The 14,055-nt window shown below is 43.2% G+C and overlaps 1 protein-coding gene across 9 annotated transcripts in view; it reads left to right on the forward strand.

Annotated features, from left to right (window-relative positions):
• LOC146352735 (uncharacterized) overlaps positions 1-14,055 on the forward strand; it is a 47,507-nt gene that overhangs the window by 14,529 nt on the left and 18,923 nt on the right. For 2 of the 9 annotated variants that reach the window (XM_084834751.1, XM_084834752.1), the window contains exons 4-7: positions 1,429-1,560; positions 3,393-3,483; positions 3,951-4,030; positions 9,106-10,314. In XM_084834751.1, the coding sequence (XP_084690877.1) occupies positions 1,492-1,560; positions 3,393-3,483; positions 3,951-4,030; positions 9,106-9,180 (315 nt within the window). In that variant the 5' untranslated portion in view covers positions 1,429-1,491 and the 3' untranslated portion in view covers positions 9,181-10,314. Of the gene's footprint in view, positions 1-457; positions 10,315-11,539; positions 11,603-14,055 lie in introns of those variants that run through there. The other 7 variants (XR_014787825.1, XR_014787826.1, XR_014787824.1 and 4 more) reach the window with 6 other exon arrangements.

The raw sequence follows: 14,055 nt of genomic DNA on the forward strand, positions 1-14,055 counted from the left end.
TCCTTCACTAATGGTTTTGTAGCTGCCACAGCCGGGATCTGTGCAGAAAACTTCTCAGTTTGCTACGCAAAATTGGTAAAACATTCCATCCCTAGAATCAAGAAAGCTGCCCAACCAGAGGTTTTTTTTTAAAGGGCGGGTGCAGGGGCAGGGCAGAGAACCCCAAACGTGCAGTAGGGAGTTTGAAAATTTGGGTAATCCATCACAATAGTTGTACTGAGATAAGAAGAGAAATCAATCTTGCTCCTTTTGGTCCAAATGTTATGGACAGGTATGTGTGCATGGAATATACAGCAGTTAAAGATTGTGCCATGCTTTTAAGAATACAAAAACCAACATACTCTAGAAAATGAGTTTATATTTTGATGACTAGAGGCACAAAGAAACAAAAGATATTGCCATTTCCAAACCAGCAGGCACCATGGTGTCATAATTTCACATGTATATGTATTTACAGGTAGGGAGTGCAGTATCTGGACTCACCCGTGAACAACTCAGAAAAACACTGTGTGATCAAAGGACATATCTACATGACACATTTAAAGTGGTTCCAAGCTGATTTAACTGTATGGTTTCCTCTTTAGTTGTAGTCAGTCATGATTGGTCATGATGGCTAGATGGAATATCTGGATTCAAAGGCAATGGGGCTGTTCACACAACACGTTAACCCACGTTCGGTGGTTGAGGGTGGGTTGTTTTGAACTGTGGGTTGTTTGTTGAACTTTGGGTTAGTGTATTGTGTGAATGCAGGATGTTATCCACAGGGTACAAGCCAACAACAAACCATGGGCTCTCAAAGTGGCTTGTTCGGGAAAATAAGCCATGCTACATGGTTAACAAGCCACCTTGGCTGTGTTCAAACAAAACCGTAACCCAAGGTTCAACAAACAACCCACAGTTCAAAACAACCCACACTCAACCATTGAGTGTGGCTTAGCATTTTGTGTGAAGAGCCCCAATATGTAACTCAATTCCAGCAGCTGCAGAACAACAACAGGAGAAGACTATTTGCCTTCAAGCTCTGCTTGTGGCCTTGCCGGAGGCATCTGGTTGGCCACTGTGGGATGCAAGAGACTGGACTAGATGGACCTTGGGTCTGATCCAGCAGGGCCAGAGTCATTTTAGACTCTGTATTTAATGGTCTTTTAGGGTGGGTTGCTCTTTAGATGATCATGTGAATTACTTCACTTTCTTCAAAATATGGTGAGCCAGCCCTGCTGCATTTGGGGGCCCTCCTGATCACTTGTAGACTGGGGCCCAAGATTTCTGCCCCCAAATCCTTCCAGGCCTGACAGCACCACTGAGCAGACTCTTCTTGCATTCTGAGTTTTGTGGTTGTGCCAAGAGTTCTTGAGGTTCCTAGCTCCTTCACAGAACCCAGTATCACTTAAAAGATTCTGAATAAGTGCTCTTGCTTTGTAAATTTAGAAGACAGTACACCATGCAAAACTAAAGTCAGCTCACCTGTACCTTAGATGGGAGCCTTGATACATGCAGCCTGATGCTACACACATTTACTCAACAGTAAGCCCCTCTGAATTTAATGGAACTTACTCCCAAGTAAGTATACACAGAATTTGAACTTTAAACAGGCTTGACAGTGGCTTAAAAATGTAGTGTGCAGGTTTGCCCTAGACCTGTGTCTGAATGTTAAGAGAAGCAACGTGCCAGTTCACACGTCACGCTAAGCCACAGTGAGTTAATTAACCCCTGGGGCTTAGCGGCAGGTGCAGTTGGCTATTTTGCATATTGTTGTGTCATGTGCACCTGGCGAGGCTGGGTTGTTAGCATGATTAACAAACTGCCCACAACCAATGGGCTGTTAGAGGTTTGTGGCTTGTTAACCATGCCAACAACCCACCCTTGCTGAGTTCCCACAACATGACAAGCTGGAGTTGCAGCTTGAATATGCAAAAGTTGACCAACACATGCCACAACCCACCATGGCTTCAATAAGCCATGATGGGCTGCAGTGATTGTCTAAACCATCTCATTGGGTGAGTTTGCATGTCAGGGTAAGCCACCCTGAGAAGAAGCCATGGTGGGTGGCTTGTCCCTTACTCCTGACAGATGATCACCCACGTGGCAGTTTCCCATGGCTTGTTTCTCCTTCAATTCCTTTCAGTCCTCCAGGCCGCTGCCAGGACATATCCCAGGTACCTTTGCAGCAGAATTCCTCGTTTCCCTATTCTGTACATCAGCAGTCTTTCTGCAATTGGTCCACTGGTGTTGCCGGCTGACAAGGGAAGCTCCCCCCCCCCCCGCCACTTGTATCAGAACACAAAAAGGGAATCGTTCTCCAAGCCCTTATGAATGTGGGAAAGCATTCACAAACCTTTTTTTGTACAAGACTGCCTGTCCTCTGTTTAGCCAAGCACACCCGTATCCCCCTGTTATCAATGTCTACTTCTGGGCTTCCCTTGCTCCTGAACACTTTTTAATTTTTTTTTTAGAAGGCTGCTTCATGTTATTACACTGAAGCAATAACACCCACCCCTAAACTCCTCTTTTTCACCTTCCAGCCACCCCCCACCCCCGCTTGTTACTTCCCTCCACTGGTCTCTGTTGCTCGCTGTCAGATGTATTTGAGGGTTACAGAGCAGTGAGCAGGATCGCAAAGAAAAATATATGCAAATTTCAAGGCACAGCAGTACAACAGAGGTGGAAACTGTACATTTTACAGCAGAGTAGTAGAACGGCAGGGGAAATTATGCAAACTTAATTGCAGAGCAGTACAAGGGAGAGGAAAATTGTGTGTTCAGGACACTCTCCGGTGTCCTTTCTTCAAGATTTCTACCAAAAAAAAATCATCTTGAGGCTGAGAAGGGATGGGGCAGAATGGCAGCGGGACTAGCCAGATCACAAGGAGCAGCAGGGAGTTTTACCGTTCTTGCCAGGTGGCTCTCTAACTGTTCCCGAAAGCCAATAGAAAATTGCCTTGCCAGGTTCGGATGTCACACTAAGCCACAATACTACAAATCATGGGTTCTCAGGGTGGTTTGTTTGTGTAAAACTACCCATAGCAGAAAAACTGCTCCAGGTTTGGATGTCACGCTAAGCCACTCTGCGGCCACTCACAATAACAACCCACTGTGGTTTAGCAGGATATGCAAACCCAGTCACTGAGAAGCATCCTGCCTCTGCCAGCAGAAACTCCATGGAGAGGATTCTTTGCCAATGTTGACCCTGATGAGCAGAGTAATTTCCAATGCCATCCCTGCAGTAACTTGGGGTAAAATCTTGGTGCAAACCCTGCTCATGTACCTACAAAGCAGAACTTCCATTAGCTGTTGCACATCAACTCAGAGGTAAAGCTCAATACTCATGCATGATATCCTCAGTCCACATGGGACCTGTATTTTGGTGATGTGGCCTGTCTCCACCATTTCCAGGCAATGCTCTCTGGTAAGGAGATGAGGCCTACTTTGATTGGTTGCCTCTCAGCACTGATGTCTGAGTACTGTATTCACCCTGTTGGAAAAGGTAGGTGTGAACCAGCCCTGCCCATGTTTTACTGAAATGGACTATCTTTGCATATCCAGATGTTAAATTACTACTATTTTGTTCTTCATGTCCTTTTTCCAAAATACAGCTCAAAATACAGTTACTAGTTAAGGGAATGGAAAAGCAGCGAAACTCTTTGCAAAACCGAATGCATATAAAATGTTTCAACGTAGGAAGAGATTACCCCTTCTAGTGATAAAAACAACTGATCTGCAGGTGATCTTGTAGGTGATCTGTAGATTAGGTTTCCACTGCTGTTCTTATTATCCTTGTCAGTTGGCCTGTTCTGATTAATGCCAGAGCTCATTAACAAAAATAATCAGTCACAATCAGAGCAGCTCCCCTCTTTGCATTTTTATAAATTGCATAATCGCGTTTCCACTACCACTTGAGTGGTAATTACTGTAATGAACTCTTCTTGATCCCCCTGCCCCCCGCCCGGCAAGTTGGAAATGTCAGAGATATAATCATCATGCAAGATAGTAGCATCAAGGAAGAAACGGAAGGTGAAATCCACCAAAGCCAGGTGGGTGCATGATTTCCATTCATTTTGATAAGTGCTTGGTGGGGTGCGCACAGACCGAAGATAACAGGGCTGTTCATACCAGCAACAACAACAAAACCCACATGAGGGGTAATAGGACCATGCCAGCTAATCCTGATGCATCTGCTATTAACTCAAAATACCTTTTCTAGTGTCAGGAGGGTAAGGCAAGTTTTACCTTTACTCCAATAGTGAAGTGTCCTCCCATGCTGCGATACAGCAGATGGCTACTTGGGAGAGGGCCTTCTCAGCAGTAGCCCCTCATCTATGGAATGCCCTCCCCAGATAGTGTTGGAAATATTGCAACCTCATCTGCAAGTTACTAGAAGGGGGCAGTGTTGCAGTTAATGCATGGGAATTTAGACCACAGCTAGCCTTAGGATCTCTGTAGCCTACACTGTGGTTTCTTGTGATTTCTTCTTTCTCCTCCTCCCATTTCTCCCCCCCCTTTCTCTGACCTCCTCCATTGCTGGGAGCACTTGTGTTTGCTCTTTCTCCTGCCAGTGTTATAGAATGCAAATCGACTGAACGAACTTCTTTGAAACTATATGCTGTACCTGCATATTATATGCAAGATTATATTGTGAGTAAAGCTATTTTACCTTTATTCACTGAAGAAGGGTGTGGCCTCTTTTTTAGCCTTGTGTGCATGTGGGACTGGTAAATATTCATTCTGTTCTGTGCTTTTGTTTTTCTCTGCTAACTGCCTATCTAACAGGAGCCATCAATACTAAATAATTCCCATCAGATAGGTCCTCCTGATGCCTTCCCTAATCTTACTTTGGCATCAGGCAAAGACATTTTTTAATTGTCACATGCTTTTACCATCCTGTGCTTTGAACTGGTTTTAACTCTGTAACTTTTAGAACTCCGTGTTGCTTGTTGCCTGTTACATTGTAGTCTCTGCTTTGTTTTAGCATTGATAGTTTTATTAGGGTGCTGCTTTTGATTTTTTTGTATGTGGATTTTTGGATTTTATTTGTGTTTTATTGTATGGCATCCTGAGAATAATTTGTTATAGGGCAACTAACAAAAGGAATGAATTCAATTTATTAGTTGCCCTATAACAAATTGTTCTCATTCCATTTATTTATTGTGGTCAACAGACCAAGAATAAAACCAAGCAAGGCACAATAATATTGGATACAAAGCAAAATACAACATCATAGGTACCATCAGCTCATATATACCTATATGCAAACCAGCAAACACCCTGGGATAATCCCCCCAAAGACATCCTTCCTTCTAGCGCCCGATATTTAATTGCTTCCTTGTTTTCACTGCCACTGATACAAATTTGGCCACTACTAACAACACCCATGGGATTTTTTCTGTTAGCAAGTGTTTGACATAAAATTGAGCCAACCTTTCTGGTCGTGTGGCCAGTAAAGGAGCAATCATTCGCCACTGAGCTCCATCAGAAAAATGACAGATCAGCAGAATATGTTTCACAGAGTCTGCTTCCTGGTTATAAGGACAGGGGAACACTAGCATATCTTCCCCCAAGTGTTTGAGGAGGTCCACAAGTGTAGTGCTTTACTTTTCTCTATAGGGGTGAATGGCATCAAGGGGGAGTTCAGCCTGGTCCTTACCCCTGTTAACCCCAGCCATTGAAAATCAAGCCTGCTGCTGTCTGCACAGCTCCATTCCAAGTGGTATTTCTTGCTCACGCTAGATTCTAGTGACTAGAGTGTGATGGAATGTTTGAAGCTGGCTTTTCCATAAGATGCTGCTGCTGATGTAGAGCGATTTCTGGCTTGCTGATCTCACACTGTGCAATCAACAGGATTTGACTCCATTTCTCCTGTGCTTCTTTTGCATGGTTGATCTCTTGAAATTTATTACACTCTTGACTGTCTCATCAAATGTTACAAACTATCTTATTTTCCTAACCAATTGTCACTTTTTCCTTCTTGCTAGGTCTTGGAATGTATGTATTTAACAAGTTGATTTATATCCTGGTTTTCAATTAGCATCTCCAAAGTGGCTTATGATGTTTATAAAATGCAATGGATACACTAAGAACCAAGTACATAGACATACCAAGTGGCTTCTTTGGGTTGCAAAAAAGGTCGCTTATGACTGCTCACAATCATTCACAATCAGTCCCACTTTTGAGTTTATATGATAGCCACATTCCACTGGTGTTCCCAGATGAAAAAGGAAAGCCCACCCCACCCCACCCAGCATTCAGCAGCAATGTCAGGGAAGTCTGTGAGGAGAGTCAACTGCGTGTTTAGAGATGTGCCTCTCCCCATCACATTTTGTTCAGGTACTGCAGCAAACCCAGTGTAGCCCAGCTGCCAGATAAGATTTGTCTACCCTTTCAGTACACACATAGGAGCCAAAAGGGGATTTCAGTTCATGGTAATGACGCATCCAGGGGTGGTAATTGTTCTGCGTTAATTAACGTTGCAGTGAACAAGTATACAATTGTGTAAATGCCAAAAGTACAAGAAGGGGCTTGTTATCCAAATTTGTTAATGCGATTGAACAGTTTGAGATGAGATGGGGAAGAGATCCATCCAACATTCCAACATATAGTAGGGCTTCATTTCCTCTCGGTATTATTTCACTGAAGCCAGTGGTATTACACCATGAAAAATGGGTTAGTAGAACACAGCTGAAATATTCATATTGCAGGGTGCTCTTTCCAGATTTTGATGCTTACTGGTGTTGGCCAATTCAGACTCAGTTTATACCATGTGGCTGATTCATGGCCAAACAATCATGTTCCAACAGTTCCATGTTCTAGTGCCAGCAAAGCTACTTAGGAAAGCAGCAGTCACTTTAATCAAATGCATATGCCACAGGCTCACAGCAAATAGGGGCATTTTGGTAGGGGTTAAGCGTGGGGTTAATAGAGGCAGCCCAGCAGGGGGGCTCATTTAAATGAAGAATGTTTGTTTATTTCTGCTAATGGCCATGCTCAAAGAAAGGAGTTCATATAGATCAGAAGGTCTCAGGAGAATCCATTCTTGTCAACTAACAACCTGTTATTCACCATAAAGTGTCACATTCAGGATTTAATAGGCACAGTCAAAACCTGTTCTTTGGTTGAAGTCTTTTCCAGTCTGTTTAGTCTATAAAGAGTCATATGGCACCTTAAAGACTAATTTATTGTGGCACGAACTTTTGTGGACTAAAGCCCATTTCATCAGATGCATGAAGCACTGTTTTCAGTTGCTATACATTATACACACACACACACACCAGCTGAGAACAATATGGAACAAATTAGGTTGTGCTGTAGGGCTTGGCCATAAACAATAGTTTGAGTGGTATGCACTGAGTGGAAGTATATAGATCTGTAGGGATCAGTGGGTTTCTGGTATGATGTGACACTTCTGGGTTGTATCCAATGTTAGTTCTATTTAGAGTAGAGCCATTGAAATCAATGGGACTTAAGTTAGACTAACATTGGATACAACACAGTATGTCTGCATAATTACTCAGTAGTATCCAGAAAATGAATCTGCTGCATGGGTTGATTCTATCTTGGGTTGATTGTATAGAAGAAATCATTGAAGTCCTGGTGGAATTTCTCAAGGATCTTCTGCCCATGAGTTCAGATGATGAAGCTGTCATCAACATAGCTTAGATAGAGGAGAGGCCTTTGGAGACAGAAGCAGAGAAAGCATTGTTCCACATCAGTCATGAGTATCTTGGCATACTATGTATGTGAAGGCCTAGGAAAATTTCAGAAAACCAGTTTTTTTCCAGGGTTTTTTTGTTTTGTTTTTTAAATGGAACAGCTTTGGATTATGAAATATTTTCTTTTAGAATTTAAGACAAGGTGTTTATATATTGTTACCAAGCCCTTACTCCCCACCAAATGATTTCTAAAAAATATGTAATAATTCTTTTATAGAAAGACTACAGATGTAAAATGTCTAGAAATAGTGAAGCCATGGGGGAAATACTTTTTAATTCTCTCTGTAAGATTTTCACCATAGTTATTTAATTTCTTATAAAAATTAGGGTGCAATCCTATGGACAGTGGCTTAGGTGGCCATAGGATTTTTCAGTTTATGGGAACTGACCTCGGAGCCAGCTCTCCAAGGTCGGTTCCCAGAAAACCAGCTCCCTGCCCCCACTGCCTCGTAAGAGGCGCAGTTTGTCCCCAGCTCTGTGCTCAGAAGAGCAACATGGAGCAGGGGGAAAGGAGGCATTCCTGGGGGCAGGGATGGTGGAAGTGTTGCTACAATGCTTCCTATGTGCCATCTGGCCTTCCCTCGCTCCGACCCGCCCTGGCTAGACAGCCGAAATCTGCCACTGGAAAACTTCCCTTCCACACCCCAAGTTCAGAGGCAGCTGACTATCCCCATTGGATTGTGCCCTTATTGATCCGATGTATCCTTTACTAATAGATATTTTGGGATGCTCCAAGTCATGCCCAGTTTCCCAGCACAAGAATAGAGTCATCATATAATATGGAAGAAAATGTACATTCTTGACAGTTTGGATTTTGTTCTACAGAGTCCTGAGTTTCTAGACTTGTCTTCCTTTGCCTCCAGGTCTTCCTGCTTCTTCTGGTTTCTGGGATGATTCAGATGTTTTAGGGACTACTTGCTGAAGTTCCCTCTGGTCAGACATAAACTAGGAATCTAAAATATGTTATGTAAGACTTGGCTCGCTCAAATTAACCATGTTATCTTAAATTTTAAAAGTATAGTTTATTCAGACAATAATTACAGATTTGCTGAGCTCACTTTTTAAAGTTTCCAAATATAATGATAATTTTATAAGCAAACCATGTCATACATAATATAACTTTAGGAACATAAAGGCTGCTTTACATTCCCAAAGCAGGTTTCCTCAACCTGGTGCCCTACAGGCGTTTTAGACTACAATAGCCAGCATTCCTGACGATTCGCCATCCTGCTGAGCCTGATAGGTGCTGAAGTCTGTGGTAAAGAAACAAAGTGACTTTAGATCTGTAAAGACTGATATATATATATATATAGAGAGAGAGAGAGAGAGAGCGCTTATTTTTCTATTTTTCCTGAAATTTCTGTTTTTTTCTGACAAAACCAGGCAAAATTCTTTTTTTTCAGAGCTTCAAAATTTCCTGGAAATTTTACATCTCTAATGGAGTTATACGAGTATCCATGGCAGCACCATTGACCTGAGGACACAAGCTGTCTCCAAACTGAAAATAACTGAAGGAGGACAAAGTGTAATGGCCGTGCTGTTGTATCATCTTGGAAGATAATATTCTTGGTGGCTTGTGTTCCACTTTTGGGAGGGGGGCATTGGCGTAAAGAGCCTTTAGATAGATGTAGAAGCTTTATCCACCAACATCCTCCACAAAGATGGACTACAAACTATCAGCTATATTATCCCTTCCTCATCTGGACTCAGCGTGTTAGACCCTCCCAGTGAAACTTCTATGGGAGAAAGGATTGTACTCAGGGATACCACCGGGGTGGCTTTTCCTCAGGGTGATGTTTCTTGGTTACACAAGAGTGTGACATAGTTTTGAGAGAGTGGTATGGACTGTTGTGGCAAGAGTGTTGGACTGGGAGCTGGGAGATCCGGGTTCTAGTCCCCACTCGGCCATGGAAGCTCACTGGGTGACTTTGGGCCAGTCACACACTCTCAGCCCTACCTACCTCACAGGGTTGGTGTTGTGAGGATAAAATGGAGAGGAGGAGGATAATGTAAGCCGCCTTGGGTTCCTTGCAAGAGGAAAAAAGGCGGGATATAAATGCAATAATAATAAATAATAAATAAAAATTCGTAGGGGTTGTGTCAGAAGGCAATACAGGATGAACTACAAGGAATAAGGTAGGGGCTCAGCTTGATCCAGATTTGACGTGGTACACCTTTTATTGCTTTGCAGTGCACACATAATGAAGCATAAATATATATTTCTTGTTCAAGGTTTTAAAAAACTGTAAAATATATATTTTTTGAGATGTGGGGTTAAAAAACGTAAAGATATATTTTTCACAGATTTTAGCTTATGACATTTCTCTCTTTTACAGGCAACCAACTGCATGTTCAACATTGATTCTTAGCCCCAAATTCACGAACCACTGACGATTTTATTTAAGGCAAGGGAAGTCTTATTATCCTTTCCCTTCTTTTCACCATGGATTCTAATTAATCCTTTAAGACTAGCGCTGCCAGCTGCCTGTTTGCTTAGGAGGAGAGTATGGGGATATATACCCAGAATCCCTAAAGAGTTAAAACTCCCCTTGATGCATCAGCTTGGCAAGCTACTTTTTTGTTAAAAAAAAAAAAAAATGCTTCCTTGCCAAGCAGATTTTCCCAAGCTTTTACAGCCCCACTAAACAAATCAGATGAAAGAAAGCAAATCAGGAGGGGGTGGGGAGGGCTGCAAAGATGGGGAAAGAAAAATGATAAGGCTGCTAGGTTACTTGTGAAATCTCAAGAACCATCTTAGCAGATTTGTAATGGAAAGCTAGACATATATTGTTATAGTGAATGTCAGAATTTGGGGTGTTGTTGAGAATCACAGGGGAAATCTGGCAATCTAGGGGCATTTTCAGAACATCCCAACCACATTTTTTTCCCACTTGTTGGAGAAACAGTTGTGAATGTTGGCAGTCACATGCAAGTGATAGACTGGTTAACACATACCATCTCCATATATGTGAAACACTTTGAACAAACAAATACCACTATGTTATTATTACTACTATTCCTAGGAAAGGAGATGGTAAGGCAGGGCTGAATGGTAAGATAGACTCTGGTTGTCTCATGCTAAATGATCTAGCAAAGGATACAGAATGGCCTTGTTGTATGAGCTTCTCACAGACTAAGGGCATATCTATATTACCGACCTGGGCTGAATCTACACATAGCAGTTATACCATTATCATAACTATTGATACACATGACAGCAATGGGCACCAGTAGTTATGATAACGGTATAACTGCTATGTATAAATTCAGCCTTACATTGGTTTAACAGTCATTTCTTCCCCCCACCACCAGAAACATTGGGAGAAATGTGAGGGAAGGGCTAGGAATCCGCTTAGATTCTGTATTAATGCATTTCTGTAGCAGTACATTGGAAACGTGTAAGTGAGGCCCAACGTTTACCTTTCAGTGGCTGCAGCTTGCTGTCCCATTATAAGGGACTGTGTGGTGGTCGTGGTGGTGGTGGTGGTGGTAAAACAATGGTAAAGCCACTGGAAGGCAAGTCCTGCTTGGCTGGAAATGTTAGCAGAGGAGTGTGTTGTTTTGGGAACACCTCCAAATTGAGCAGCAGGATTAGCTACATTGGAATTCATGCTCAGTTTGGGTTCAGCAAATGATTACTCCTTGCCAAGCAGAAAGGAAAGTGTTAGCAACTAAATCCAGCGAATTATATTAGCATCAATAAAGGGGCAAGGGCCAAGCCATACAAGCCCTGCAAGCAAAGCAAAGAGCACCGCCTTGGCATCTCCTGAAAACCGTGGTGTGTTGATCCACTTGGCAGTGCTTTGCTACATAATTATTTGGATGTTTATCTTGCAGGGATGTGCGTATCACAGTCTGTCAAGCTGTGAACAGCCTTTTTACAAGGTCAGAATCTGAGAGGTATGTTGAGACAGGATCAGGCTTAGCCCAAGCACATGCCAATGTGTCAAGAGGATGTGCTTGTGTTTCAATGTGTTTCAAAAGGAACAACAAAAAAAGCCAAATCAGATTCCATGTTCAAGTTATTAGAATGCAGCTGAGAGTGGGAAGCCCAGGTATGGTAGGAATTACCAGGAACACGAGAAGGAAGGAGTTCATGTGCTGTTATGAGATGGACAAACATGCACTGAGCAGAGAATTAGCATGATATGTACATAGGAAGCACAGGATAATGGTGCAGTACATTTTGAGATAAGTGCATAGTAATTTGGAACAGGCTTTAATGATTGACTTTAAGCTTATTTCTATCTGAAGTGGGATTGATGATGTTGCTGCTCCTTACCTGCCATAAGATGTCCAGCATCCCATTTACATGTTACTGAGAGAATGTGGTTACTGCTGCCTCTCTGGCTGCTCCCATATCACTCCAGGTAACATCAGCATCTTCTGCCCATATGGCTCAAGCAAATCATGTGGTTAAATGTTACCCACTCTGTGGTATGTAACCATCATGAGTTGACATTGTAAGTCATTACCAGAAGCAGAATGACAGCAACCACAATTATGGCATCAACCACACTGCTCTAGGCAATGTGTACACTGAGTTTGTTTATTTATTTATTATTTCATTTCTATACCGCCCAATAACCGAAGCTCTCTGGGAGGTTCACAAAAATTCAAACCACAGAGAGCAGCATAAAACAATATAAAATATGAAAGCTTAAAACCACAATGTAACAGTACAACCAGAATAAAACCTAGCAGCAATGCAGAGATTTAAAATACAGATTTAAAACTCCAGAGCTAAAAGATTAGGAAGCTAAAATGCTAAAATATTGGGAGAATAAAAAGGTCTTCACTTGGCGCTGGAAGGAGTATAACACAGGTGCCAGGTGAACCTCTCTAGGGAGCTCATTTCACAGCTGGGTGCCACCGCAGAAAAGGCCCTCTTCCTGGTAGCCACCTGCCTCACTTCCTTTGGCGGGGGCTTCCAGAGAAGGACCCCGAGGATAATCTTAGGGTCCAGGCAGACACATGTGGGAGGAGGTGATCCTTCAGATAACCTGGTCCCAAGCTGTTTAGGGCTTTGAATGTTAATACCAGCACTTTGAATTGGGCCCAGACATGGACTGGCAGCCAGTGCAGCTGGAAAAGTACTGGAGTAATGTGATCTTGCTGGCCAGTCCCTGTTAGCAATCTTGCTGCCCTATTTTGGACTAGCTGAAGTTTCCAGACTGTTTTCAAAGGCAGCCCTGTGTATAACGCATTGCAGTAATCCAGACAAGTGGTTATCAGAACACGGATAACTGTAGCCAGGTTATCTCTGTCCAGATAAGGGCGTAGTTGGTATACCAGCCTAAGCTGATAAAAAGTGTTCCGTGCCACTGAGTTCACCTGTGCCTCAAGTGACAGTTCTGGGTCCAAAAGCACCCCCAAACGATTAACCTGATCCTTTAGGAGGAGTGCAGCCCCCTCCAGAACAGGTTGAACATCACATAGCCGGGCAGATGAACCACCCACTAACAGAAACTCCATCTTATCTGGATTGAATTTCAATTTATTGGCCCTCATCCAGTCCATTACTGTGTCCAGGCACTGATTCAGAACAGCCACTGCCTCACCTGGGTTTGATGAAAAGGAGAGGTAGAGATGGGTGTCATCCACATTTTGATGGCACTTCAGCCTTCACCTCCAGATAACCTCCCCCAGTGGTTTAATGGAGATGTTAAACAGCGCAGGGAATAAAATAGAGTCCTGTGGAACCCCATGGCACAATTGCCGAGACACAGAGCAATAATCCCCCACCATCACCTTCTGAAACCGGTCAAGTAGGAGCAGAACCACTGCAGGGTAGTGCCTTCAACTCCCAACCCAGATAACCTATCCAGAAAGATACCATGGTCAATGGTATCAAAAGCTGCTGAGAGGTTCAGGAGAATCAACAGAGATGCACTCTCCCTGTCCTTCTCCTGCCAAAGGTCGCCCACAGGGCGACCAAGGCAGTTTCCATTCCAAAACCAGGCCTGAAGCCCAATTGAAATGGATATAGATAATCCGTTTCATTCAACAGTGCCTGGAGTTGTCCACAACCACCCGCTCAAGCACCTTGCCTAGGAAGGGGATATTGGTCACTGGCCTATGATTGTTAACATCCCCTGAGTCCAGGTTAGGCTTCTTCAGGAGTGGCCTGATTACCGCCTTTTTTAAAGCGGCCGGCACCACTCCCTCTTTCAAGGAGGAATTCACAACCTCCTGCACCCAGCCGGACATCCCCTCCTTGTTTGATGTAATAAGCCATGAAGGACAAGGGTCGAGCACACAGGTGATCAACCGGACTTGGCCAAGCACCTTGTCCACATGCTCGGGCCTCAATAACTGAAATTCATCCAATAAAACTGGACCAGGTGGTGCTC

The sequence above is a fragment of the Heloderma suspectum genome, chromosome 2 (genome assembly GCF_057233095.1).
Source record: "Heloderma suspectum isolate Gila_16-S chromosome 2, 16-S_ref, whole genome shotgun sequence".
Classification (NCBI taxonomy): Eukaryota; Metazoa; Chordata; class Lepidosauria; order Squamata; family Helodermatidae; genus Heloderma; species Heloderma suspectum.